This window comes from Setaria italica, chromosome VI (genome assembly GCF_000263155.2).
Source record: "Setaria italica strain Yugu1 chromosome VI, Setaria_italica_v2.0, whole genome shotgun sequence".
Taxonomy (NCBI): Eukaryota; Viridiplantae; Streptophyta; class Magnoliopsida; order Poales; family Poaceae; genus Setaria; species Setaria italica.
In genome coordinates this window covers 6,022,838-6,050,694 of record NC_028455.1, presented here as the reverse complement: position 1 = coordinate 6,050,694, position 27,857 = coordinate 6,022,838, and the positions used below count along the sequence as shown (strand labels likewise).

Below are 27,857 nucleotides of genomic sequence, written 5' to 3'. Positions count from 1 at the left end.
TTCACTGAAGGAGAACCAGGTTCCAGGGCCACAACCTTGCCTACCTAATACCTCAGATCCACCAGCCCAACTGCCTCGCTGCAGCCGTCGCCCTTCTCGTTGGGCAGTGCTAACAACTCTGACGTACTGTCATTCTTGATCCATCCACCACCAGTACTGACGGACTGGCAACTAACCTCCCGGGCTGAGCAGGAGGCCACCAAAATCTTCAAACCTAAATCTCAACCTGAAACCCTAACCTTCTAGAGTTTAAGAGGTTGCTAGGCATGGAGAAGATGAAAGCACTTCACAGAAGAAGGTACTCGAGATACAAAATTCGACATATTTTAATTTCACCCCAACAATCTGTCAACAAATAATTCAGCGCTCATATTTTAACTTGCAAGTGTTTTTTGAGTCCTCTCTCAGAATAATGTTTGACGGCGTGAAGTACCGAATTATCGATCAGACAAGCGGGCCAAGTAGGGTCAATAAAAAATCTCCAAGAATTTGGCCTACATCCCGATTACAGCCCTACATTTTTTTTAGGGAAATACAACCCAACATTTTCATTTCACGCATCAAAAAGATGACAATGACGGTAGTGTTACTTCACCGGCGAAGTCATCCAAGGTCCTAGCAAAGTAAAAAAAAAAGCTTTACAAATCATATTTGAGTATGCAAGAAGCGTGAACACAACATTTTAGAGAGAAGATGTTTAATGATGAGGAAATAAGGAGACCTGGATTTTTTCCCCTAGGTTCCATATATCTGGTAAATAAACGTTTATAGATGCCCGGGATTATTTTGGATGTGTGTCCAATTAGTGTATTTTGAATTTGTCCACACGTTTCAATCATACAAAAGCTGATCAAGCTCCATGGGACGCTTCTGGTCAAGATATTCCTGGACGATGTCCATCCATGCTTCTTCAATTATAACTCTAAGCTTTTCTTTGGTTTGCTCTGCTGTTACCCCATATTGCTTCATGCAAGTTTGCACTGTGGATACCACATGTATCGACGCTTGTTCCCGCCGCTTGAAAGGACCAAAGAGTCAAGATACTTAGAAAACAAACATTTGGCGAGTGCAGTAACTCTATCCTAATCAAGGCTTTCACTACTGATGAGAAGATTTTACGACATCTTATATGTGGATAAATTTGGTATACCTCATGTGACACGATGTCATTGCCAATGCGCCCCACAATAGAAACACCTCTGACAATTTTCGGAAAGGTGAAAACCCAATCAACATCCTCCTCCCTAGTAGTAGTCTCTTCTCTTAGTGAAATGAGCACAAGGTTTATTATTTGCATACAAACACTGCTGCGCATGGATATTTGGAGATGCTCGTCGACACTAGTTGGTACATAGCGTTGATCACGCCAGTTCACCTCAGCGTGGTAGAATTTAGCGGTGCAGATCACCTATACAGATAGATATGCAAGTCATTAAAATTAAATTTATTAAAAAATGCCATGGTTCCTTAGTGTGATCTTTTGAAGCAACTTACTAGTTTCTTGACCAATTCAGCGTGCCTGTTTTTCTGAAGTTTTAACTCATCCTCGATCTTATTTGTAGTGTTAAGTATGTTGATGAGGAGTGCCTTCATGTGTGCTGGGAACTTCTCTGTGGTCTGTCCATCCCACCTGCCATCAGTTGTACAAGCACAGGTACGGTAAATGTTTTCTTTAGTAAATTCTGTTTATCCTCCTGTGATATTATTCCAAAAAGTGAGCTATGTGAACCTTTCCATGGCTGTGGTGAAGACATTACTCTCCTCTGTGGTGCTGTAGTTGTCATAAAGGTCATCAAGCAATGACGCTAATAGGGTGAATTTTGTCAGCATTGTCCGTGAATATGAGTAGTAGGGTTCATAAAGCGCTCCGAGAATCCAAAAATGCATCTCCACCATGCTGTCTCGTGCGAAGCTGAGGTCTGTACGTGATTGGAAATCTTTCCACCATCTATAAATTATTAATGGTTAAATGTTTATTATTAGTAGTTTAACACAGTGCACCAGACTAATTATAAGCAATTCCATTAAGTTGCTGCCAACTTATTGTGTCTGTGTCTCCTTACATTGTAAGTTCTTTCAACTCATCACAGTAGATAGCTTGCAAGATGTTGTAGTCCAGCTTTGCAAAATCTAGTAGTGTCTTATGTTGCACAGCCTTCTTCTCGTATACTGAGATGTAGCGCCTTGCCTCCACTCTCTCAACCCGCCTGAACCGAGGTGTCTCCAAAGTGCATCGCACTTCCTCTGCCAGATCTGGCTCCAAATTTGTCATCATCAAAAATTGGAGACGGCTCTTATTGAAAGTGATAATGTCGTCAAGTATCTCCTCCCCATGAGTTCTCATATATGCAGCATCATATAGCATTAGCAAGCAACTGACATCATCACTTGAAATGTTCCCTTGCTTGTCCCTAAACTTCTCAAACACGTCTGCATACATGTTTAAGCATTTATTCATCCTAAGAAAACTCAAAATTGCATACCACACAGCAAAGGCATATTTAGCATCAGCATCAACAAAAGTTTAAAAAAAATACTTTGATACTAAAAGTACTAGAATTGAATTTGTCGTCTTACCTGCAGAGACAGTGTATCCATGCTTCCTAAGTAAATAGAACCGCAATGAGGTGATATAGAGGTCATTAGAGCCCCTATCCTTGTCATTGTAGATAGAACAAAGTAAGTCAGCGATCTCCTTGTAGTGGTAGTCCACCCCTATCCGTTGCAGCGTGTCAACTAGCTCCAGTTTCTGAGCCAGATTGGAGGAGGCAATGATTTCCATTATGATCTTTCTCACCTCCTCCTCCTTTATGCGTGCCGTCTCCTTCATTGACAATAGCTGCAGTAGAAAAATAACAAAATATCTCATTGACATATGGGCACTACTAGAAATATGAGCATTCGTCCTTGACGTTACTACCGGACAGCTTTTCGTCCGGTACTAATATGTGAAATTAATACCGGGTAAAAATTTTCAGTCCTCGGAGTTCTTTTAGTACCAGGCAATAACACCAGTACTCCGTGGAGTACCATTTAGTACCGGTCGGTGTTATTGATTGGTACTAAAGGCCTCTCCACGGGTAGTCCTGCTAATTGGGTTGTAACCCAGGTTATAACCCCACCAATCCATTCTCACAAGAAAATAAATATAACCCACCCCAAACCAAACCTCCATCATCACACACCACACCACCCCAAACTTTTCATTGCATAAGTTATACAAACTGCTTGCTAAATATGGTTACAACCCAATAAGAAACCATTAGGTACCCAATAAAAACTCATTAGGTAGTTTTTTCGTTTGAGTTTGTATGCAACTCTTGATGCAGGGTCCACATGTAAATCTAGCCACACTATTTTTGCACAAAGTAGCGGACTGTCAAACTAATTCATCTGCAACAAGTTTCTGTCAATTTCTCTAAAATTTGAAGGTGTGAACGCGAGGTTTTAGTTTTAGGGTCCGACTCTTTAATGCGGGACCCACATATAAGTCCAGCCGCACTACTTTACACAAAGTAGCGGACTATCAAGCTAATTCATCTGCAACAAGTTTCGGTCAATTTCTCCAAAATTTTAAGGTGTGAACGCGAGGTTTTAGTTTTAGGGTCCGACTCTTGACGCGGGACCCACATATAAGTCCAACCGCACTACTTTGCATAAAGTAGCGGACTGTCAAGCTAATTCAACTGCAACAAATTTCGGTCAATTTCTCTAAAATTTTAAGATGTAAACACGAGATTTTAGTTTTAGGGTCCGACTCGAGGCTCCAGGCTTTTGAATTCTTAACGGGTCGGGTTGAGAGCCTTTTGGACCCCAAAACAATACCAGACCCCCAAACACCCTCCAAACTATCTGTTTGTAAAACCCAACCCAAAAACCAAACCATCTATTAGGCGAACCAATTACAAATCAATCCAAATGAACTCATTATAGAAACCAAATCAATAAAACCAATAAACCCAAACCAATTAACAGGGCTATCCACGGGTTACTTCAAAAGGAAAGCATATCTAACTCAATCACATGTGCTGCGTAGGTGAGACGGTAAGGAAGGTTCGTGCGAGGCTTAAGGTCATGGGTTCGAATCCCACGGACCGTGCACGCGCATATTACGTGTGAAATTCACGTGACTTGTGGCTTGCGACAATGGTACCGGCCATTTTGGCCGCTACTAAATGGCATGACATTTAGTATCGAACAAGCAGTACTAGTCAGGCGTAGGGTACTAAAGGGACCGGGGGTTACTGATCGTTCACTTCCCCAGTAGTGGGCAAAAGAACTATTCGGTGCACATATGGACATTTAAACCTCATTGAATGATTGAATATGGAAGTTCAACAAAGGTCGAATGAGTTGCACTTTGCCCCTCACAATAGGTTCCATGATGTCAGAAATGAGAAATCTCATATGAAACATGTTGTTTTGAAAGTATGGGGGCAAAATGAAATAATTCGATTTGTTTATATGGGTCTAAGTGACACAAAATGCTTTATATGAGGTTCTCTTAAAGTATTGCCTATATAGATAGATATGCAAGTCATTAAAATTAAATTATTAAAAAATGCCATGGTTCCTTAGTGTGATCTTAAAGTATTGCACCTTTATATGGGCAAAATGCAATTCACCTTGCATATATACCATCCCTCTCACAAATTGAAGTCTATTGTAAAGTATCTAGAAGAAACTAAAACATAAGTTTTGCTGCCAAATAAAACGGCAGCTATCTTTATTATGTTATAAGCTTTTGTTTTTTTTAAAAAAATTTGTTAGAACATTGTTCACCGACATTATAATTCTCTTTACCTGTGATGGAGTACATGTAACATGGTTGAGGAAGAAGTCACCCCAGGGGCTGGGGCTGTAATGCCGGAGTTTGCGCTGCGACTGCGAAGCGAGGGCTAGCTATTGGGTGATAGGTGGTCGCCATGTCGACGGCTGGTGTTGCCTCCGAGCGTCGTCGGATCTCTGTGTGATGGCTAGAGATTAAGGTCTGGCTGGTTGGCTGGAGATGATGGCCCTGCTGGGACTCGGACGTCTTTATATAGACCATCAAACGAGCAGGAGGTCGGCATCAACTACTTCATTCGGGTAGTACGTGCCCTACTAGTGTCGACAGGCATTCAACTTCATTCTGAGTCACGTTTATTTATTTGTTTAATTATTTGCAATGTTTTCAGATTCAATATTGAATTATAAACAATGTGCACGTTCCGGGACTATCAATATCATGTATTTGGGATCGTTTTTTTATTTCGAAATAATGTATTTAGATAATAGGAGTGATGGTATACACTACAAGACTTGCCATTTTTCCCAACAGTTTCTATTATAAAGTGACCAACAGTGATAGCGCTTTGGTTCAATAGCTGCAAAAACTGTAGGTAATGAGTTTGTGGGGGATTACATTGTTGGTAATTACCAAAACTGTTGGGAAAGATAGAAAATTATACAACTAATACTGTTGGGAACTTAGAAAATACACTAGTGATGCTAACACTGTTGGCCACTAGAAAAAAACTGTCGGGAAAGATGTACACTCTTGTAGTGATAAGTGTTACCTACATACATGACCGGTCCTTGATGAGTTGTTGTGTGTGCGTGTACACTGTGACAAGCGATCTGTCCTAATCCACGTGCTCAATGTGGCAAGCGACGTTTATTTGTGGCCGTGTGTCCCATCACACAGATGTTTGGTAAGGTGTGTTTTGATGATAAATGACAACCTTATACTTGTGACTAACCCATGTGTTTTGAAGCGGATATATCATTGGTTATCTCGTCACGAGTATATTAGAATGTGGACCCCTAATTTGAATTGCAATAACGGACATGGAGCTAATGCGACAAGGCTAAGGACCTTTTTAGAACTAAGTGTCACAAGGAGATGAAGGGCACTTAGTGTAATATAGGTTTTGTTAGTTTGTAGCTCATGGACCGTACTATTAAGAGAAATTTCGATGATAGTAGCTTGATCATGTGAAGCTAGCCATGAAAATGATGCACACTCAGTACTCTTTGGCACTTGTTAGCTTAAACAACTCATGGAAGAACTCAAGAAGTGAAGAAATCGATGAAAAACTCAAAGGAGATTGAATTGGATGAGTTATACAGATAAAGGGACCGCCGTCGACGCGCTATTTTTTAGTTGCATCGGATAAATTTTCTGGGACTGGAATTTCTTAAGGAAGGCATCCTTTGTTCCGATACTACCATCGGATGAATTGGTACAGAGCATCGGACAAAGCATATCTTCAATTCCAGCTGACAGAAGGTTTTTGAGTTTTGGACCTTCAGCACCGGATGATCCGACGTCTTTGTGGATGGCCGTCGAATGAATGCGTTGGAGGAACCATATTTTCAATTGAAGCTGACAGAAGGTTTTGGACCAAACTCCCTTCAGCACCGGATGATCCGATGCTTAGCTCAAGACCGTCGGAGCAAACACTGGATAAACTTTTCATTGTTACTTTTCTAACGGCTAGAATTTTGTCATGCGAGTGGCCGGATGTTCCGACACCTCGGGGATGGAGACCATCAGAACATCCGATGGTGTGCTTTTTCTGCAGCACTTATCTAACGGCTAGCTGGTGTTCCCTAGCCTATTTATACCCCTCCCTAGATCATTTGAGTTGCTCTTGACACCCTGAAGATTTCAAGAAGCCCATGAGAAAATGAGAGTATGTTAGAGCCAAAAAAAGTGATTTGTGATTTGCAAGATTAAGGACTTCTCTTAGTGTTTGAGAGTGATAAGTGAGCATCTAGTTCGTGACGGAGCTTAGTGCTGGTCAACTGAATCATTGAGGCTTATTACTCTTGGTGTTTGACGTCACCTGGACGGTCTTCGTGATCCAGAGGTTCTTGGTGAGCTCTTGGAGATTGTGGGAGCCCTAAGAGGTTGATCTTGTACACGGTTTGAAGTTCGCTGTTCCAAAGATGGAGAAGGGACATTCTTAGTGAGCACTCAAATCTTGGTGGTTTGAGGGGGAGCAAAACCCTTAGTGGGTGCTCCAATGTGGATTAGAGGGAGCATCAACTCCTCGATACCACGGGAAAAAATTCGGTTGTCTCGTGTCCTATCTTTTTACATTTCAGCACTTCCTTTAAGCATTTACTTCCTGCAATTTATTTGTTATTTTGCTCTTGTTCAAGTTGTGCTTGTTTTGCTTATATCTTGCCTTAGGAAATGATGATCAGCATGATAGTGTGCTCTCCTTGCTAGGTTCCTTGTTTGCTAGTGTGTTCATTTTCTAGGTTTGAACCTTGTAGATTGGGCAACACTAGAAATCTAGGTTAAGGTTCGCTTTTACTATTCTATAAATTTGAAAAAGTTCCAATTCAACCCTCGGGCCACCGTTTCAAGATGCCAAGCTTCACCTTGAATATAGTCACTTTTCTCCGGCTTTGGAGGGACAGCAGGGTTGTCGTTGTAGTCGTTAGCACCAGGCGATGGCTCCAGTGGCGATGGAAAGACTTTTGATCCAACTTCAAGGAAGGAAGGCTATACGTTGTAAATGATACTCTGGTTAATTCCTTAACGATCCCCGTCACAGGGGCCCCAGCCAATAAGAATCCAGCATTCGCCTACAATGATCCGCAGCGCAACGCAATCAAAGCCGTCCGATCATGCAGGAACCGACCTAAATCCGCTGTGCCCTCTCGCGTAGGCGCCTATAAATAGCGCCCCTCCCTACGGCCAAATTGCACCACGGCAGACCAACGAGGCATCAAAGTGAAGGTTACACACACGATCTGTGAAAGCGAGGTAAATAGATCCATCTCCTTCATGTTTACCTTTTCTTCTGAGTGCTTCAATTTGTGCAGTACCAACAGATCAGGTGACTATATTCTGTACATGCTGGCCATTTTGGCAGGTTTTAATTATAAGTGTACATGGTTAGGGTTTTGATGTTGTGAAATTATGGGTGTGATTATATTGCAAATCTTAATATGGTTAAGGTAGACAGTAATCCCCACTCTCGACTGGCTTTATTCATGATTATTTCGTACAAGTTGATAACTTTCTTTACATGACTTTGTTTGGGGTTCTGTTGTCTCATAAGGGCGCCATTATGCACTGAACTCACTGTACTTCTTTTCATATGAAGCAACTCTATCCTTCTCCGTGTTAAAGCAAGCCCTTTTTCTTTGCATCCCTGTGATGAAATTGTAGCTTATTCTCCCCTCTGAAATCCTTTGTACCCATCCGATGTGGCAATGCCCTAGTCCTCATTAAGCACTTTTGTTTGTCTTTTATTTGCGCTGTAGTCATTATCTGCAAATGAGTAAGCCACATGCCCACATTTCAATTCATATTTTTCTTACATGTTCTCAAATTTTCCTATTACGCGATTTAGTTAGACAACATGTGCACATATCAATTAGATGCAGATTACTGGTTTACACAAGTATTTATTTTCTGTTTCTAAAAGAGTATTTCTATACTGATGATCATGATTTACCATTTTGTTTGTAAGATGGCTCGCACTAAGACGACAGCTCGGAATTCAACTGGAGGAAAAGCCCCTAGGAAGCAACTAGTTGCAAGGATGTTTGTATGTGCATGTAAATTTTGCATGTTACTTATCCTTTAATAATGCATTTGCATGTTAACAGTTGTTTTCTATTATGGTTTTGCGACGATAGGCTGCTGCCCGTAAGACAGCACCGGTAACCGGAGGGGTCAAGAAGCCTCGCCGTTACCGCCCTGGTACCGTAGCTCTTCGGTATGTGCAGCTTTCTATGATTGTATTTCATGCAAATAACTGTGTATGAATTTCATCTCATCTTTATATTTAATTTCCTGTTATTTTCAAATGATCCATTTTCCTCTCTAATGTTCCAGTGAAATTCGCAAGTACCAAAAGGGCACTGAGCTGCTCATTAGGAAGATGCCCTTCCAGAGGCTGGTGAGGGAGATTGCCCAGCTTCACAAAGTATATACCGTTGCTTTAATCACTACATGTTTTTCTTGTTATCTGAAACATTTGTAGGATGTAAATACTAATAACTACTTTTTTTTCGCATTGTTCTTATATTCTATCACTTCATGACTATTCTTGCAGAGTGATTTGCGTTTCCAGAGTCATGCAGTGCTTGCTTTGCAAGAGGCGGCAGAAGCATATCTTGTGGGTCTCTTTGAGGACACCAACCTATGTGCCATCCATGCCAAGCGCGTGACGATCATGCCGAAAGATGTCCATCTGGCTACAAGGATCCGTGGTGAAAGACCATGACTGTATTGAGAAGGGAGCTATACCGGCCACAACCTGCTGCATAATTTCCAAACTGCTGCCTTTATGTCAAGAACTGTTACCTTATTAGTTTGTGCGAAACATTACAACTATCTGTCAAATAATTAGTTAATGTTGGTGGAAGGTACCTTCCTAGGTTTTCTTTTGCTGAATCTGTCAAATAATTAAGTTCTACATGACTGCAATGATATCAATTACGATTTTCTGATTGTTTTCCTGGCTGTTTAACTTTTTTATTATGTGGAAGCTGTGTGATACAATGCAAAACAATGTGACCTTTTCAATAATCTTGTATAAATGATCAGCTTTTTATTCAGTCCCCACAAAGTATTTTTTAGAACGAAAAAAGCTAAAAGTTTTTAATGCGTCAGAATAAGATAACTGTTCTATCTGCTGATAAGGAACACATACATCAGCGCATCTGCACACGATTTAGGCAAACCTTTGCATTAACCTTAGTGAACTTCATGGTTCATGGTGATATTCTGGCACAGTTAGATTAAGGGAAACCACCAATCAATGGTGAAATGTACAACGTACTACCTCCATTTTTTGTTATTTGACGCCGGTGGTTTCTGGAATATTTAACACTAATAGTTTTCTGAAACAACATATAAACAAACATAGAGTAGTAGTTTTTTTTGGGGAAAAAATATATGAAATAGATGACCGGACTTCAGTTCTTCAGACAGTTTATTTCAGATTGTTTTGTGCAGGCATCAGCAGTTTATTTTTGTATACTCTGTGCAGACTGCGATGCCCACACCCTGATACCTGAAGGTTTCTTTTACCTGAACCAAATAATACCAAAAATATTTGACTTGAAAAAGTTTGCTTGCAAATTTGGTCAGTGGCTACTAACACAAAAGAGGCATATATGGGCAGAGTCTAAAGCAATAAAATAAAAATGATAATGAGTGAGAATGCATATCAAGGACTGAGTGGTGAACACGTATTTGTGCAGCACAACCACCGACTTTAAATTTTTAATAATAAAGCAAGACTGTTACACACACACATACACACACACATGCGTTTGAATAAAAAAAATGGAAATGAATACATATAATTGATATTTTTCTAATATTTCTTCCAGTGCTTCAAATGAGCTTCAAACTACAGGACATGACTACCTAGTTAGAAGTAAGATGCTGACGACTATATACGAGACAGTACAATCACTTCCTGCAGAACTGACCTATGTATCGATTCCGTATAGCTAGGTTTATTATGGAGTTGGTGTTATTTCTGAAGTTTCAACAATAGCTAAACTACTCCTTCCGTTACATTTTCAAAATGTAGGTCGTTTTACCTTTTCTAGGTACATAGATTTTACTATGTATCTAGACATAATCCTATATTTTGGTGTATAGTAAAATCTATATATCCATTAGAAAAGACAAAACGATCTACATTTTGAAAAGAAGATTGCCTTTGTGGACGCTGATCTGTCACCTACAGCTTTATTGCTTTCCTTGTTCTCGGTGAGGAGGGAGTCTTCAGATAGTTTGGAAGGGTCAATCTTGCATATCTTCTCGCTCTGTTTGGCATTGTTATCGTGCCAGAAGCGTGGCCTATGTGGACTTGCTAATGTTTCCAAATCAATTACCACGTGTGACACCATATTCTTACGTCCGATCATCACGCTACAAAATTAATTAAGATAGTTACTGTTAGAAGACTAAAGTTCGGCAAAAGAAGAGTCTACTATGCATTTGGTTTCCAAAAAGAAAAAAGAGACGGTACTAAGTATAACTTTGAATAATAATCAGCGGGAAGAGAGCGGACAAGCAGCAGAGGCGAAGTGTGTGGAGCGAGGAGCACTGGCGAGCAACGCTGGCGAGGGCGGATGCAAGCCGACCGACGAATGCCCAAACGGCAATACCTCGGTACGATTGAACCATGCATGTACAATACAAGCCTCCTGAGTTTAGATTAATACTCTATGTCCTGTTTGCAACGGGTTGTATTGATCCGTATGAGAATCTAGCCTATTAAAATGGGGGTGAGCTTCTTGGGGAGATTGCAACCAAAGGGCATTGTGTATTTTCCTTATGCCTTTATAGTTGAGGATCTCCTTCTTTAATTCTACGTTGAGTATATGTGAGCATACATAGAGTACTCTATGTGAACATACTAATTTTTATATACTATTATCAAGGTATAATTACAATATATTCAAAAATAGGAGTATTTTTTGAATTCTTGGTATAGTTCACGTTGGAGTATCTTAGAACTAGTGTATAAACATATACATGATGGTATAATGATCGTGGAAGTAGCTCCATGCGCATGCGCACACACAAACACACCCCTTCATATCCCGCAAGTATGGAGAGTCCTGGCTCGGATCGATCCAGGAATATCAAGGCATCTTACTTTATTAATGAGCCAAGCATCTTGGTTCAGGATACACGAATCTAGGTACATATATATTATATGTACCTATATTAAATGGTTTAAATTATATTCCCACTATTTTAAAATGAAACTAATTTTACTTTTTTCCTAAGTCGAACTTCTCTAACTTTAATCATGTTTAGTTTATAGAAAAATACACAACATTTACGAAATCTAGTTAGTTACATTGAATACACCATTAAATATATGACATGGGTTGAAGTTAGAGGAGTTTGACATAGGACAAAACTTAAAGGGGTATTTGTGTTCTGGCCCCTACTTTGATTTGTAATTGTGATTTTTCCCTCATTTTCTCAACTTTGTGATTTTACCTTCAACTATTTACAAGTCAATGCAATTTCGCCCCTAGTCAATGATCAAAACATGGGTAAATACGCAAAGACCAAGGGTAAAATTGCATTGACTTGTGAATAGTTTATGACTTTTTTGTTTGATAATGACAAAAAAGAGCATCATAAATTAGTGAAAATAGAAAAATCATCACAAAATTATTGACGAATAACTTGTTTTCGTTGTAGAATGCCTTTTATTACAGGGTATAGGCAATGGACGAATTTTCGTCATGCGAGCGTCATAGATTATGAAGCATGATGAAAAACCAGTTTTTATGACATAAATGAAATGTCACTGAAGGCCACATGTGTTGTAGTGAAAACAAGGATAAAAACACAATTGCACTTTAAAGTAGGGCAAGATCACAAAAAAGGCAAACTTAAACCATCTACGTTTTGGAATGGTGGGAGTATTTGTTCAAAAATAAGAACTGTATGTGTCAACAAAAGATTCTTAATCTAACTACAACTTTAGCCCTCTAAGAATTTCTATAGTTAGGGATGACCAGTATTGCCAAACAACCCCAGAAATGACAAGATGCAATTAACAATATATTTCCTTAGTAGTTCACCATATGTTATTCTTCGGAAAAAAAATAAACAAGTGTAATCTATCCGAATAGTACATTTTTATTACCTTTATACTAGAAAATGAGAATAAAAATGCAAATTTCTATTTGCCTCGGAGTTAGTGTTGCGTGGTATATCTCTATTTGCATGTCAAAAATGTTACCCGGCCCCTCCGTCCATAAATATATGACGTTTAGGACAAGCTAAACGTCCTGTATTTATAGACGGAGGGAGTACTTGCTATAGTTCAAAATAGAAGTGGTTAAGGACATCAACACGGTCTATAAAGGAAAATTTGGACCAATAATATATCTATATGTATGTTGTCTCAAATATGCATAAGTTATGTATCAGTATCGCTCCCTCCATAAAAAATAAGTGTATTTCTGACTAGATGTCTGTAGTCATAAATGGAGTTAGGACTAACTAGATTGTCCTAAACGTCCTGTATTTATATTATTTATAGACGTAGGGAGTACTTGCTATGGTTCAAAATAGAAGCGGTTTAGGACATCAACATGGTCTATAAAGGAAAATTTGGATCAACAATATATCTATATATATGTTGTCTCAAATATCCATAAAAAATAAGTGTATTTCTGACTAGATGGACTTACTTTTATACGGATCGGAGGGAGTATAAGACTGCTACTTTTCATGATACATCTACTAGTATCAACCTTATACTGTAAATAACATCTATAGACTTTTTAACTTTCGTGGTCAAACTAAAAAGTTATGACTTAAGACAACCTTAGAACAATCTATACTTAAAATCGAAGGGAGTATAGTTTATAAACGTAAGGGACGTTTCTTTCTGCATTTTGTCCACTTCTGTTGGAGCGCGGTATATATAGCCCTTGATCTTTTATAGAAATAATATTTTGTACTCATGACATGCATGGGAGTTGCGCAAACCATTCCAAAGCTAGCACGCAGTCCAGCCGTAGGTAAACATGCTCGTAGGACTTTAAAAGTAACATGATTATATATTGTTTACCTTTTGTAGCCTGCTATGTCGCTGAATCCCAAAGCAATCAATGGGTCATTGCCAACTGCTGGAATAATGTACTCCACCCTATAAAAGAAGGAAACCGACTCCATTAAACACAATGTACTAAGGAAAAGATCCATTAAACAGGAATTTTGTGAAGAGCAAAATTAAGTCAAATACCATTGATCCAGCATTGTTATGTTTAATTCAAAAATGATTAAAGAGTTTCACAGGCCAATAGTTACAGGGACCATTTGGAATGCATAAGAAAATAGAGATTCGGTAGGATCAGAAAGCGCAAGAAGTTGTATTCTACTGTGAAGAAAATAGGAGAATTTGGTTGTTTAGATGGAACATTGGAAAATAAGAATTGGGAAGAAGAGAAAGATTTAATAGAGATTGGACGTCATTTTAAATTTCTGATAAAATTCCTATGTATTTAGGTATCCTATAGGTTTTTTGCTAGGATAAATTCAAAGGATGCCATAGATTTGAAATTTGACCTAAAAAATTGACCTCAAAGGATCCCTTGATCCAAAAGGTGAAAGCAAATGTACAAAAGACACAAACTTATGTGTCAAAAACAGGACTGGTAGCAAGATGCGGGGAATAATAAATAAACAAATAGTATGAAGCATTACCTGAACGTATTGAGGTTAATGATACGAGTAATCCCCTTTTCCTCGCCCGTAACTACGATTGGAAGCGTCGGGTGACAAGCCACTTGCGTGTTTATGCCACATATAATATTGTGAACGCATCTCTGTTTCTCCATATCCCAAATCTGACGCAAACCAAACAGAAGAATAATACTATATATCTCCATTTCAAAATAAGGTTTTCCTTTAAGATTGCGTGAACTCCAACTTCCAAAATTTTGGTCATTTGTATACACAAATTTATTAAGATTCGACAAATGCCAATGATATAGAAGCAGATTTATTATGAACAACAACCCTCATAAAAGGTACTGACATTAAAATATCTGAATAGGAGACCATGTCTATGCCCTTGTTAGAGGATGAGTTATAACAAACTAGAATTAGGATATTTAGTCTGAGTATGTCATCTTAATTAACATATGTAGTTCAGAATGTTCTTTGTAATTATATATGACTCATATGACCCTGAACTATATAATAAAAGTCCAGGAAACCCTACAGGTTAAGGTGTTCCCGTATGTTATATGGTGACTCATCAAATCCTACTTGGGGGCAAGGACTCAAAAGGGTGTGCTATTACAACTTATAGCTCTACTAGGAAGCATTACTCATAATTTTATGTTTGCTGGTTTTGGAGGGGACTATGTAAACAAGAAGGTGGGGGCTCTAGGAAATCAATCAATCCAAGGGCAAACAAGACCAACACAAAGTTCTCATCCAAGAGTTGTAAAAGATAATTAGAAATGCTCAAGAGAGATAGGCTAGATACTTATACATCACTAGATTCTTGTACATGATAAGAATCATAGGGTCCTTGAGGGTTAAGCATAGGGTTGTTGGAGAACGACAATCACTTGTACACTCGTGGAGTTGTGCTTAAAGAATTTGCGATCGGTTTTACTAAAATCCTATATTCTCTTGTCGTTGTTGCTCCAACGCTATCATTTAGGGTTTTTTACAAGATTTATCTACATTGTTCTTGATATGGTGCGAGCTCATGTCGTACTTACAAGACCTTTCAAGATTCAAAGGCTCCTGCGCATAATTAGGGTATTAAATTGTAACAAGTGGTGACAGAGCCAAGTTGGATTGATTTGATTTTATAAGAAGGTCAACAATGCTAGGGAGCACGAAATCAAGATAATGTTAGGGATGTGGGATCAAGTAGAGAAATTTGATGGCAAAGGGATTTTCAGTGTGTGGCAGTACATTGTGATGTCCAACAAGGGTTGAGATTGATACTCTTGAGGGGAACAAATCAGACAAGATAACTAACAAAGAATAGAAGGTGATGGACCAAAAGGTTGCCAATACAATTTGACTATACATATCCGATCATGTAAAGTACTACGTAATTAAAGAGAATTCACCGAAGAATTATAAAAGAGCCTTGATGAACTGTATACGGCAAAGTCACTAACATATCGGTAGGTGATGTCGTACATACATCTTCGGACCTACCGAAAAGTTTAGACAGTCCCAAATATAGGGCTGGATACCGAGACGTATCTGACATGGAGATCATGACGCATGACGGCATAGTTTACATGGAAAGGCAGTAACTAGTTGAGGATTAGGAAAGTAGACATGGAGGGGACTCTCCCTCGCTGGGTGGACCTAGACCTAGGGCCACCCGGACCATGGATCTAGACCTACTATAAAAGACCGACGACGGCCTCTCCTTGTCCCGGTTTATGCGGCGCTATAGCCATGACGTGCTTCTTGCTTGTGGGCGTATCGCATGGGTTGCAGAGGTTACACATGCATGTACAGTACACAAGCCACACATCATGATCGGCTACGTCTACAGCAACTCATCAGCAACAGAAATATCTATAGTCACAACGTCCCTGTCATCACTTTCATTGAAGACACCTGTTATGATTGTGGGAGGGAATGTAGAAGAGATAAGGGACGGCAATAGAAGAGGACTCATGCACCTCCAGGTATGGTGCCGGACAATTCATCAGATATGCAGCGGAGAAAATGATGGGCATGAGATTTCAAAACCAATCACAATCGTCAGCCTCGCTCCAGCTACGACTGATAGGGGATGCTAGAGTATGGGTCGTAATAAACTAGAAATAGAATATTGTGTAGTCCGAGTATAGGTACCTTAGCTTATGTAATTCAGACTCGACTTTGTAAAAATTATCTAGGACTGATATAAACCTGGACTATATAATGAAAGCTCAAGTGAGATGTTAGTGGTTATAAGCCGTTCAAGTATTTTCCACGTTCCTAAATGAAAAATAAAACAGATTGGGATAGTAATACTCCGTGCAGAGAGTAGTAGTAACCATATCAACAATGGAGAAAAAAAATGGTGAATCCATATATACCTCTGTATATCCATGGTCCACAACGGCAACCAAATACTGGCCATTTTTGACTGGTGCACTCCAATCAATAGCTCTGAATCCGCCATACAAGTCAGTTTCAGGATTGGTGGAATCAATCCTCCAGATCTATAAATTTCAGGCACGAGTTATCCAGCTTGGAATTGCTATTAGCGATGATAATATAAAGCGGTAAAAGAGAGCCCAACCTTAACGTTTCCAGGGCCATTGCGGGACGAAGGACGAGAACAACTAGCAAAACTGTCGGCATTATCATTCGGGTTAAAGACCACTTGCGTAGCAGGATTCAAGTGCCCTTGGAATTCTCGAGTGCACGTCCAGGCATTATCCCAGTTCCATAGCTTGATCAGGAGGTCATCAGATGAAGTCAACACATAAGGATGACTTGGGTGAACCGCAATTGATATCACTTGATCACTGTGAGCAGTGAATGTATGGAGTAATTTCAACTCTGTTGTGTACACGTTAACTTTCCCAGTTTTATCCCCTGATAGAACCCATTGCATTCTTGCGATGAACTTAACCACAAAATCCATAGCATCCTTCAAACCGCGAGCGTGCTCCGTAACATGATCCTGCTGCTAAAGCAAAGCAAGCTTAACGGGTTAAATGTGCGCAAAAGTGTATTCGTTTTATTCTTTAAAAATAGTAGTAGTATAACGATTGGTCCTTTAAAAGAATGAACAAAGAAGGTGCAATAAAAACATTGATAAATTTATTAAATCCCACTACATGATCTTCAAGTACCTGAGGGTTCTATAATATAATTTAAACATAGGGTGCAAACGATTTGGTGGTATTAATTCACCGACCAATACTCCCCAACAAAAGACTGCCGGAGGTATAGGGTCACTACCGAAAAAATCGGCATTTATCTCGAGGTTCAGTACCGGTTGGTTTTTGACCCAATACAAATGTGAGCATTAGTACCGGGTCTAACGGCTTGTTCCCCAGAAGCCCTATTGACCACCTTTAGTATCGGGTGGAGGCTTCAACGGGTACGAAAGGTGGGGCTTTTCATTCTTATTAAAGCTGCCCGAGCTATTTCCTCCAGCTTGAGCTTCATCCATTCATGACAAAAAGGGGAGGCGCTGTCGGATTTTTTACCATTTTGTGAGGATTTTCACTCATTCAAGTGTTCTAAACGTTAGAAACTTCATCCTCCCTTGATACATGGTTAGTATACTAAGTTTTATGTTTTAGAACTAGAGTAATTTATGATTTTTAGAATAAGCTACAATGGAGAAAATTTTCATTTATATGCATGTATTAGAATAATAGTATACTAGTATACGTAAAGGAAACAAATATGAAATACTAATATAGAATAAAGAAACATAAAAGAAAATGAGAAAAGAAACAAAAAAGAAAAAAATTTAGTACCGGTTGGAGAGACCAATGGTACTAAATTGGCCTTGGCCACGCACGACGTGGCAGCCAATTTAGTACCGATTGGTCTCCCCAACCGGTATAAAGGATCCCCTTTAGTATCGAATTAGCAATACCGATTGCACAACTGGTACTAAAGGGGGGTTTGGACCTGGTACTGAAGGTGCTTTCTCCAGCAGTGGGTGGACTTAGATTTAGAAAGGTTTTGCTACCTTCTCAGTTCTCCAAATGCAAACAAACTTCTGATGGCCCGTCAAAACCCTAGGTTATGTAACAAAAAAAGAAGAAGAAGAGAGTTTATATTTTTTTTGCAGGTAAAGAAGAGCGTTTATATTGAGGGATAATATAACTCAGCAACCATTCTGCACTAATTGAAGAAAGTCAAAATATTCACTCACAGTGGCATTGTAGGATGCACGTCCATGGATATAATTTTCCCGAAATATTTCGTGAATAAGGCCTGAAGATTTAACAATTACACATGGATATGTAAAATGATGTAATAGCAAAAAAAAATCACAAGCAGAATTAAATATATTTTTATATGTGGTGCTCACACGTTCATATCTATGATAATTCTTGTCCGGGCCACTATTGTTGTCAACAAATAAGCAGGCTCGGTGCGACTTGCCTCCCTTGTCTCTGGCTGCGTTGAACACTTGTTCATCAAAGTCCCCTGGATAGCCTTTAATTCCTGAGAGATGGCCCACGTCGGTTCTAGTCACCATCAGGATTTCAAATGACTCCGTATTTGTCGGCTTACATTTTTCGTCCAACAAGAGCCAAGAGACAGCATATGTAGATTGTGGCGGCACAAAGCCAAGCTGACGGTCAGGTACCTTTTTGGATCGTTGCGACCCCGTGCCACCCTCATTTTTGTAGTACCTGGCATTGGCAGAAGGCACCATCCAAAACTGAACTGTATCCTCCGTCGTATTGGTTAGGTGTATTGTGCGCGTACAGAACTTCTCTGGTTTGGGCGGGTATCCGACCACGAAGGGGTAGATGTCTAACAGCTCAGTCATAATGGACTCATCAGGGCATGTCTGAAATAGGAGCACGCAATATTGTTATTTAACATATATCTGTGAGAGAATAATAATGCAATAATATGGTTTAATTCTGGCCACTCGACCCGCCTGGATATATAGTTTCTTTAAAAGAACCAGTGAAACATTACAAAAACGCTGCGCAACCTTTGATTGAATAAACTCATTGATAGATGCCACTTGTTTTGGATATATAAACTTGTTCCTTTTTGTTGAATGGGTTAGTGAGACAAACTTTGTGCTTGTTCCGTTCTTAAATATACGACGTTTTGGAGTTCTAATTTACTTGCCCTAAACGTCATATACGTAAGAATAGAGATGGTATAAGAATATAGGGTGCATATGAGAAGCTCAAAGGTTTTCATATGCAAAAAGTGCCGATCTGAAAAGAAAAAGAAAAATCAATTTCAAACCTGCCAACATTTTAATGTACAAAACACGAATCCAGGAAATTTATGAGTAATTTTTTCCTAAAATATTTTATGAGAATCCGACATGATTTTTCGTATTTTGCAGCTTAAATAAAGTTGCTTTTTTTTTGAAGAAATTGCAACATCATCCAAGATAGAGCCTTTTTTTTAGTACCGTAGTGGGCACTTAGTACAACGCGCGGCAAGCGTTGTTAGCCTTCTTTCAAACTTTGATAGTGGTCACTAGTATAAATTAATTGGAACCATAGATCCAATTAAAATGTTATTTGAGGAACTAAAATGTTATTTGACAAATTTTCCGAGTATGCCATCAATTATATTTTTGGCGTTTTTGCCTCGTGCACTCGCCCCCCGCCATTCCATAGGGCAGCCGGCACCACCTTCAACACATACATACCTAGTTTGCTAGTCAGGCAAGCTATGGTGGCGGCACTAGATGCTGATGCCTGATGAACCTTAATACATAGGAGCGCTGTTCTCAAAAGGCATTAAAAAGAGAGACTCACCTGTGTGGTTCCATGGCTTGTTCCCTCGTTTGCATCCAACTGCAGCTTATGATCAAATTCATATAGTTGGAGGGGTTGTGATTGGGGTGGTTCCACAAAAATAACTTCCAACTCTATCCTGCACACTAAGGTGTCTCTTGAACATGTCCACAGTGATATCGTTACTACGGAAGCCCTTTTCCACAACGGTGCTCCGCACGATGACCATTTCCTTGCCCTGCTTCTCCGATACTGCCGGCTCCCCTGCTTGTAGTTGCAAGTGTAGGACGATTCCCCACGTTGATTGGGGTGGAATGACTCCTTTGTTACCTAGTATGGAGCAGGAGGACGCAACCCCGCCGAAATCCAGAAACATAAAAGCAAAATGATCATCTGTGCTCTTGTTGGTCAGATGCAGTGGGAAAGGCATGCTATTGTTTGCCGCCAAGGGCCAGACGAGTTTGCGGGGGTGGACATGAAGAGGCTCCTGCAAAAAATGTGAATTATCAGCCTTGACTGAACTAAAAAAACAAAAATGCTTTGCTGAGGAAACAATTTTTATGGTAAAAATTAATATCTTCACAACCGTAAAATATATTGTTTCTAGAGTCACAAAAATATGATCGGGAAAATAAACCCTAACAAGAAAATTATGGTGTGGTTTTACAGTCGACGCGTTAGTTAAAAAGTCTATAACATAAAAAATAACAATATGTATAGTTGTATGCACGCTAATTACGTGGATGCGTGAGTATCTCTAAAAGACGAAATGCAGGTTATTCTGCGGGCAGGTAGTGGGTTCACGTCACCCATTAACCCGCTATGCTAGCCATTAGATCCAGCAAAGTCATGATCTTGGCTGTTCGATCATGGTCGGCGCGAGCCTCTTGCTCGTTAAGCCGCAAACTGATCACGAATCCACACGAATCTGGTCATCCCCTCTGCCTGGTTTTGGAATTGGATGGCCAAACTCAAATGAAGGCAATACTTGGATGGTGAAAATGGACTTTTTCCAATTAATTAATATGTTTTTATAAAACTATGAAATTTATTATTTCTATGTGCGATAAACAATTTAGCAGATTAGCTTTATTCAACAAATTTTAATTTCAAGCTTTTTACGATAACTTGAAATGGCATGTTTAACATTTGTTTGGAAATAGTAACATCTCCCATATGGCCATATACATTCAGCATTTTCTATAAACCTTGATTCAACAATATAAAAAAAAGGCTAACTTAACATTTCGACTAAGCAAATTTAACATTTTACTTTGGAAATGTTGAATTATAGTAGACTAAAAATGTATACTTTTGAAATCACAATATATATATACTCATGATCTTATTATGTTGGACTAATTCTCAACAACAATGTGGTTAAAATGGATTCAAAAAGAGTTCAGGTTTGAGAGAAAAATGTATAAAGTTCCAAATAAAAAAGCCATTTACAACCTCACATCCGACCCGGCCAATATACTGCTTGGGTCCGCGCATGGCGTTTTTTTGGTCACTGTTTTGAGCCAGCCAGTAATAGCAGCTCCAGTACAATTCAATATCGAACCATGGCCGAACTTTACACATTGTGGATGTCAACTGCTAGTTGTCATAGGATAAATTGACCTCCAAACACTTCGAGGCAAGGGAATAAAAAAATAAACTCAAGCACTCTGATCGTTCCTTCCCCCAACGGATTAGCGCACAAGGCGAGGGTGCTGAGGTCGTCATGTCCAGACGAGTTGCCCATCACACGCGGGCAGAATCTTTCCTAATTCTTCCACTGGCCAATCGTATATTTGGCAAGGGTATTACATACTCCTCCGTTCCAAATTGTAGGTCGTTTTAACTTTTTAAGGTTCATAGATATTATTATACATCTAGACATACACTATATTTAGATGCATAATAATATCTATGAACCTAGGAATACCAAAATGATCCAAAATGATCTACAATTTGAAATGGATGGAGTATATATGAATATCCAGATACATCTAGCAACCCGAATCTCATTGCACAACAATCAGTAAAACTATCAAGATTAAAGCAGTCATTAAAACAATCAATAATCTCATTGCCTGAAATATGCACCACGTAGCGAGGTCCCTATGCAAGGTTCGTGAGGGAAGAAAAATGGTCGTACCTGGTCTATTGAAGTTCCATTCACTCGAATCACCATTTCAATCTCAGATTCTATCTCATCCAGCTTACAAAGTAACTCGTTAATATTAGGTCTTTTATGTTGGTCATCATCCCCACAACTTTTAGCTAATTCGTCAACACGTTTCATCATATGTTGCAAGTGTTCATGTGATATATTCGACTGCAAAGACAAAACGCACAGTAATAAAGATGACAGCAAGCATATTTACAGGTAGTCTACATCTAGTGATTTATTCCACTGTGAAGATAAAGATCATAATAATGAATATAGTAGTACTATACTACCTCTGTTCGAAAAAAATTGCACCTTTAGGTCGACCAAGTCTATGGAGAAGAATATCAACATTTATAATACCGAATATTATGAAATATATTTCATGATGAATCAAAATTTGGTATCATAAGTGTTGATGTTTTTATAAACTTGGTTAAATTGACTTAGAACAAAACGAGAAGTGCAATCTTTTTTGGGATGGAGACACAGTATATTGCAAAACAATAGGAATGATGCAAGTTTAACATATTTTACTAACAATATCAGTAAAAGAAAGACAATTTTCAGAATATTCATCTACGTAAAGGAAGCATAAGAATTGTAATATTTGGCACATAAAATGGGAAAACATGATTATGTCTATTATCCTTACATAGTTAGCGCCAGGCATGCTACATCCAGTTGATAGTTTTGATATTATGACACCCAGACTGTATATATCTGACTTGTACGATACGTCTCCACAATCTATAATTTCTGGTGCAATATATCCCCTGCAGGCAATATGGTAGGTTGAAGCATCTTGGCACAATATGCATGTTTTTAAGATTTGTTTTCAGGACTAATGCATTGAGTTCTGAAGAGGCAGTGCTTACGGTGTTCCACAAATGTTATTAGTTTGAATTCTACTCTGTTTTTCATCAAAGCACCTTGACAGACCAAAGTCTGTAATTTTAGGCTCCATGTCAATGTCCAGCAGCACATTTTCAGGTTTAAGATCTAAATGATTAATACGGTTTTCGTGAAGATATTGCAAACCCTGACAGATGCCTTTAATTATTCGATAGCGTGTAGTCCAATCCATCGCATGAAAATTCCCTATAAAAGTGAACAGAAGAGAATTCAAATGACATCCATAGTGAAGATGAGCCTTGACATAAAAGGTAATTTTAAGTACATTTCTACTTAAATTTACCTATACCAAACATACACAATACTAGATAATTCGAGAACTCAAATGTTTTACTGGCAAAACATACAAAATAGCAGTGCTAATTAGTGAACATTTGAATTCAAATGGACAACTGAACGATGGAAGAGGAGATTTGAAATCGTAAAAAGAAATTTGAAATCGTAAAAAGAATTAAAAGGGTTTTTGTCAGTATTGGGCGTGCGAAGAATGGGACCATCACAAAGCAGTTCTAAGTATTCACAAAGCGAGACTCAATAGCACAATATAACACAAGAGAGTGATGCTAAAAAAAAGTTTACTGCAGCTGGAGTAGGAGTGACCGGGAAGAACGAAACAAAATACATGGGGAAAAAGCTAGTTTGATAGAGCTCCTCTTGCTTTTGCCTCCGTCGGAAGTTTTTCTCTAACAAACGTAATTGTGTGACTAAAATTGATTCCCTAAAGATACCGTAAGAGAAACTAGTTTTTTTTTCAGCTCTCATCCGATCCATTTATAGTTCACTTTATAGAATCAGCCTGGACCACTTCGCTTTAAAATATCGTTTAACAGATGTACCTGTAATTAGTCTAGGAACCGCTAAGCGTGGGCAAAATGAAACTAAAGGTGACACTGGCGGCTGTGATGGGCTAGACAAATAAAAGAAAAGCCAATTCCCTTAGTGCTATAAAATTCACATAGCTTCCCTTAGTGCCATAAAAATTTCACGAAATCCCTTCAATGCCATTAAATCTAAGCTTGAACCCCTTAGTGCCATTCGGTCAATATTTCCATCCATGTGTCGTTAAGTGTGGTTGGAAAAAAAATAGTTTTACTCCTCTTAAGTTATGTGGATTGAAAGGAGCACTGACAGGTGGGACCTCACTCGGAAGTTTCTTTTCAGCCCACACCTAACAGCATATGGATAGAAATATGGACGGAACAGTAGTGAGGGGATAAATCTTAGATTCAATAGCACTAAAGGAATTCATAAAATTATATGGCACTGAAGTAAGGTCATGTAAATTTTGATGGCACTAAGGGAATTGTCTTATAAAAGAACGCATAACAGTGCACAGATGACTAGGGAAAAAAACATGGGTACCGGCGATGAAGAGGGAGGAGAGGAGCCAAGTAGCAAGGATGACCAAGCACTGTATCAGTGGAGATGCGGCAGGGGAAATGGAGCGGTTTGGAGGACGCGGAGATGGAATTGGTGCATTATATGTTGACATTTGGTCTTTTAGTCTTTACCATTGATAACAGTTGTTCATAGGCAGGAGCAGGACTGGTAAAACAAGTGCAAAGGCGCCGGCATATGCATTTGTGACTAATTTAATGACCAGTTAATTCGCCTTAGTAACTGACGCGTACATTTTCTATGTAAGATGAACCAGCACTTCTTGTTCAATCTAAAAAAAAGAACTTGTTCAATGATCCAAGCGCAAACCAAAAAGAAAAACAAAACAAAAGTTTGCAAGCTTTATACCTTTGTTAATAAAATGGTCAAGGCTTCCATTAGGTGCATACTTGAAGCAGAGCAACCGTTGCCGTAGTGCTTCTACCAAAACATGTTTTCCATCGGGGAGCTCCATTACTTCGTTAGCTGTATCTGCGCAATATCCTAGAAATTGAACTATATTTTTGTGCTTTGCCATTTTCAAGCATCGAACCTCCTTAACAAATTGTTCGTCGTCAAAACTAGGCGATGTCGAATTAAGCTTCTTGATAGCAACCTTCATTGGAGAACCAGCATCCCAAAGAGTTCCCTGCAGTTCAGCATACCATATTACTCTGTTTATCATTGGCTTGAGCGTGTCTCTCCACGGGCAACTATATGAAAAACTGATAGTATATATAAATGGGTTACTTAAGAACAAATCGTACCATGTAGACCACCCCAAATCCACCACGACCAATCACACAGTCTTCATCAGAGAAATCTCCTACAAGGTTATCTATAGTTGCATATGATAGTTTGATTGGCTCCCCACTTGTATCAGTCAATATCTTCCGCAGGGCGTCAACTTCTTTTTGGACAAGATCTTCCATTTCTACAATCCAAAAATTCTGAGGGATGAGACAGCTACAATTTTTTACTTTCAATGGAGACTGTTTGACATATGGGGCATACGAAATAAACCACATTTTTAACAAACGAAATACATTGCAAGGAGGATCAGTTTATTACAGCGTTAGTGGTATACTCCTGGGAAAACAGATTCTCCTAGGAGCGAGCAACGAGCAGATGGCTCCTCTTGTAATTACTATGTTCGCTCTAGCAGTAGCAGCGCCGCGTCGTGCGGTTTGCAGGCATGACCTCCCCTCCCCTGCTCGCGCGCGGTCGCCTGCAGCCGCACAGCCAGAGCACGGCACGGCTCTTGGTCCATGAACCACGATGCATTGGTGCTGCTGTTGCTCTGTCCCCTTTCCCTCCTACCTTTTCTGTCCCAATAGCTCAACCACCGTGTTAATCCAAATGCATACTATGTATGCAACAAGCCGGCACGAGATCTTCTCAAGATCGGGATTTGACCCATGAATGGATGAATCTAGACCATCTAATATCTGAAACATGCTTATACTTAAGGTAATTTGTATGTTTCTCTGAAAAACAAAAACCTGTCTTCGGGGCCTTTGCCTCTGGGATGCACTAGGATAATTTGAACTCACAGAACAAGGATCAGCAAATCAAGTGTCTAGATTCGGTTTAAAAACAAATTTCTGTTCGATAGACACACGCATCAAAGAAATTATTACTGTATACAGATATAGAACGACGGTTAACAAATGAATCAAAAGTATATACATGACAAAGGGCTGGCTGATGGTTCTAACACAGCACTGACCTGGATTCCTGGAACACACTTGCTGGGATGGGGCTAGTTGATGCTAACTTTATCGTCTATAAGGCCCGGGCAGGAATGAGATCTGCTCCATCTATACCCGCTGCGTTTCTTATATATAGAGAGAGATGAAACAAGGGATATACGAGCTCCTTTGGTGGAGCTTCAATTCATCACAGTCCGACTCCACCTGAAATGGATACTGTAGCACTAGAGGAGTCGGAGCTGGTGAAGCTAGAATTTGGAGCTCATCTAGTTACCTCGATTTTCATTTTACTCCTTGCCATAGTAGTAAAATCGTACAGTTAAGGCATGTGCAAGGTACAGTCGGAATCACCCGAAGCTCCACCAAAGAGGCACATCTAGTGTTTGGTTTCTTGAGCTAAAGTTTAGTCCGTGTCACATCAAATCTTCGGAGGCTAATTAGAAGAATTAAATATAATTTAATTATAAAATTAATTGCACAGATGAAAGCTAAATGGCGAGACGAATCTGTTAAGCCTAATTAATCCATCATTAGCAAATGGTTACTGTAGCAGTCAAATCATAGACTAATTAGGCTTAATTCGTCTCGCTGTTTAGCCTCCATCTATGCAATGGGTTTTGTAAATACTCTATATTTAATACTTCTAATTAGTATTTAAACATTCGATGCCACATGTGCTGAAGTCTAGCGTGGGAACCAAACACCCCCACAGCTGAAACAACGGGGAAGTTTATTGACTTGACTCAGATCTACGACCCCATGCACATGATCCGCGCCAGGGCTTGCAGGATTGCAGGACGGACGGGCCAGCAATTTACGGAGCCATGTGAGAGCCACTCCCCTCGACCGCCATTTACAGCGCCTGTGGCTCCCCCCGCTGCGTCGCTCCGTCGGCGGAGGACGTGTGCCAGGCGGCGTCAATGCCTCCGGACCTACTCTCGCCGTCTCGCGCCAATCTCTCTACCACTAGTAGCAGCAGCAGCTTCTGATAGCCTGCCGGCCTATCCTTCGTTTATTACTGTAATAGTACTTCCCATGTCAGTTGAAGTTTTTTTTTCGAACGTCAAGTCAATTGAGGGGGCGTTCGGTTCCTTTGCTTATAAATAAGCACGTGTCACATCGAATGTTTAGATACTAATTAGGAGTATTAAACGTAGACTATTTACAAAACCCATTACATAAGTGGAGGCTAAACGGCGAGACGAATGTATTAAACCTAATTAATCCATCATTAGCAAATATTTACTATAGCAACACATTGTCAAATCATGGACTAATTAGGCTTAATAGATTCCGTCTTGTGTGCCCCTGCTCGGGAAGGTCAGAGTAAGTAAGTGGTATAGAGGAAGACAGATTAGGTAGAAGCACATGACGATAAAGTGGCCTGTAATGTATAGACAGCAGAGGATATCCACCAAGCATCATGGACGTAACTAACAGTTTATCTTCTGTACCCAGTATTTCCGACGATAGAAACAGAGAGTGGACGCACGGCGATGACGTGGATACTTGCCAGTAGGCATGGTCGATGTCGTGCTGATATAATCAAGACAACATCTCGACATGAAAATAAGTCATAGATATCAACGTATAGACCTAGGTAATCCATAGTCAAGTTAAAATAAGCTGAAAACTCACTGCTGTCGGTTTTTGACGTAGGTCAACATACACTACAGATTATTAGCTGGGAGCTTGCGAAATGGGGAGATCGTACAAAGTTTAAGCCTTACGTCCTAGACTCTAGTTCGGGGCCC

General features: G+C 39.5%; 3 protein-coding genes across 8 annotated transcripts; 1 reads left to right on the top strand and 2 right to left on the bottom strand.

Annotated features, from left to right (window-relative positions):
• Nucleotides 1–1,467: 1,467 nt before the first annotated feature.
• LOC101766418 ((E)-beta-farnesene synthase) lies at nt 1,468–5,568 on the bottom strand. The gene is made up of 6 exons (XM_012846770.2): nt 5,536–5,568; nt 4,804–4,902; nt 2,578–2,839; nt 2,064–2,430; nt 1,730–1,948; nt 1,468–1,630 (listed from the first exon to the last, which is right to left on the bottom strand). Exons 1-6 carry the CDS (start codon nt 5,566–5,568, stop codon nt 1,468–1,470), a joined length of 1,143 nt encoding a protein of 380 aa, XP_012702224.2.
• A 2,063-nt stretch (nt 5,569–7,631) lies between these two features.
• Nucleotides 7,632–9,460, top strand: LOC101770591 (histone H3.3). 2 transcript variants are annotated; one of them, XM_022827438.1, is made up of 5 exons: nt 7,632–7,762; nt 8,475–8,552; nt 8,644–8,723; nt 8,843–8,933; nt 9,063–9,460. In XM_022827438.1, the coding sequence occupies exons 2-5, from the start codon at nt 8,475–8,477 to the stop codon at nt 9,231–9,233; spliced, it is 420 nt and encodes a 139-aa protein (XP_022683173.1). In that variant the 5' UTR covers nt 7,632–7,762; the 3' UTR covers nt 9,234–9,460. The 2 variants fall into 2 exon arrangements, with proteins under 2 accessions (XP_022683173.1, XP_022683172.1); XM_022827437.1 differs by lacking the exon at nt 7,632–7,762 and having other exon boundaries at nt 8,445–8,552.
• An 841-nt stretch (nt 9,461–10,301) lies between these two features.
• Nucleotides 10,302–26,294, bottom strand: LOC101769930 (coatomer subunit beta'-like). Of its 5 annotated transcripts, none has more exons than XM_004972836.3 (15): nt 26,121–26,294; nt 25,159–25,325; nt 24,761–25,040; nt 22,978–23,200; nt 22,755–22,875; nt 22,088–22,267; nt 19,966–20,431; nt 18,537–19,025; nt 18,378–18,439; nt 18,192–18,240; nt 16,779–17,171; nt 16,573–16,698; nt 14,210–14,352; nt 13,575–13,652; nt 10,302–10,897 (listed from the first exon to the last, which is right to left on the bottom strand). In XM_004972836.3, the coding sequence occupies exons 8-15, from the start codon at nt 19,002–19,004 to the stop codon at nt 10,642–10,644; spliced, it is 1,575 nt and encodes a 524-aa protein (XP_004972893.1). In that variant the 5' UTR covers nt 19,005–19,025; nt 19,966–20,431; nt 22,088–22,267; nt 22,755–22,875; nt 22,978–23,200; nt 24,761–25,040; nt 25,159–25,325; nt 26,121–26,294; the 3' UTR covers nt 10,302–10,641. The 5 variants fall into 5 exon arrangements, with proteins under 5 accessions (XP_004972893.1, XP_004972894.1, XP_022683169.1 ...); XM_004972837.3 differs by having other exon boundaries at nt 16,779–17,168; XM_022827434.1 differs by lacking the exon at nt 26,121–26,294 and adding an exon at nt 25,463–25,986.
• Between the last annotated feature and the right edge of the window lie 1,563 nt (nt 26,295–27,857).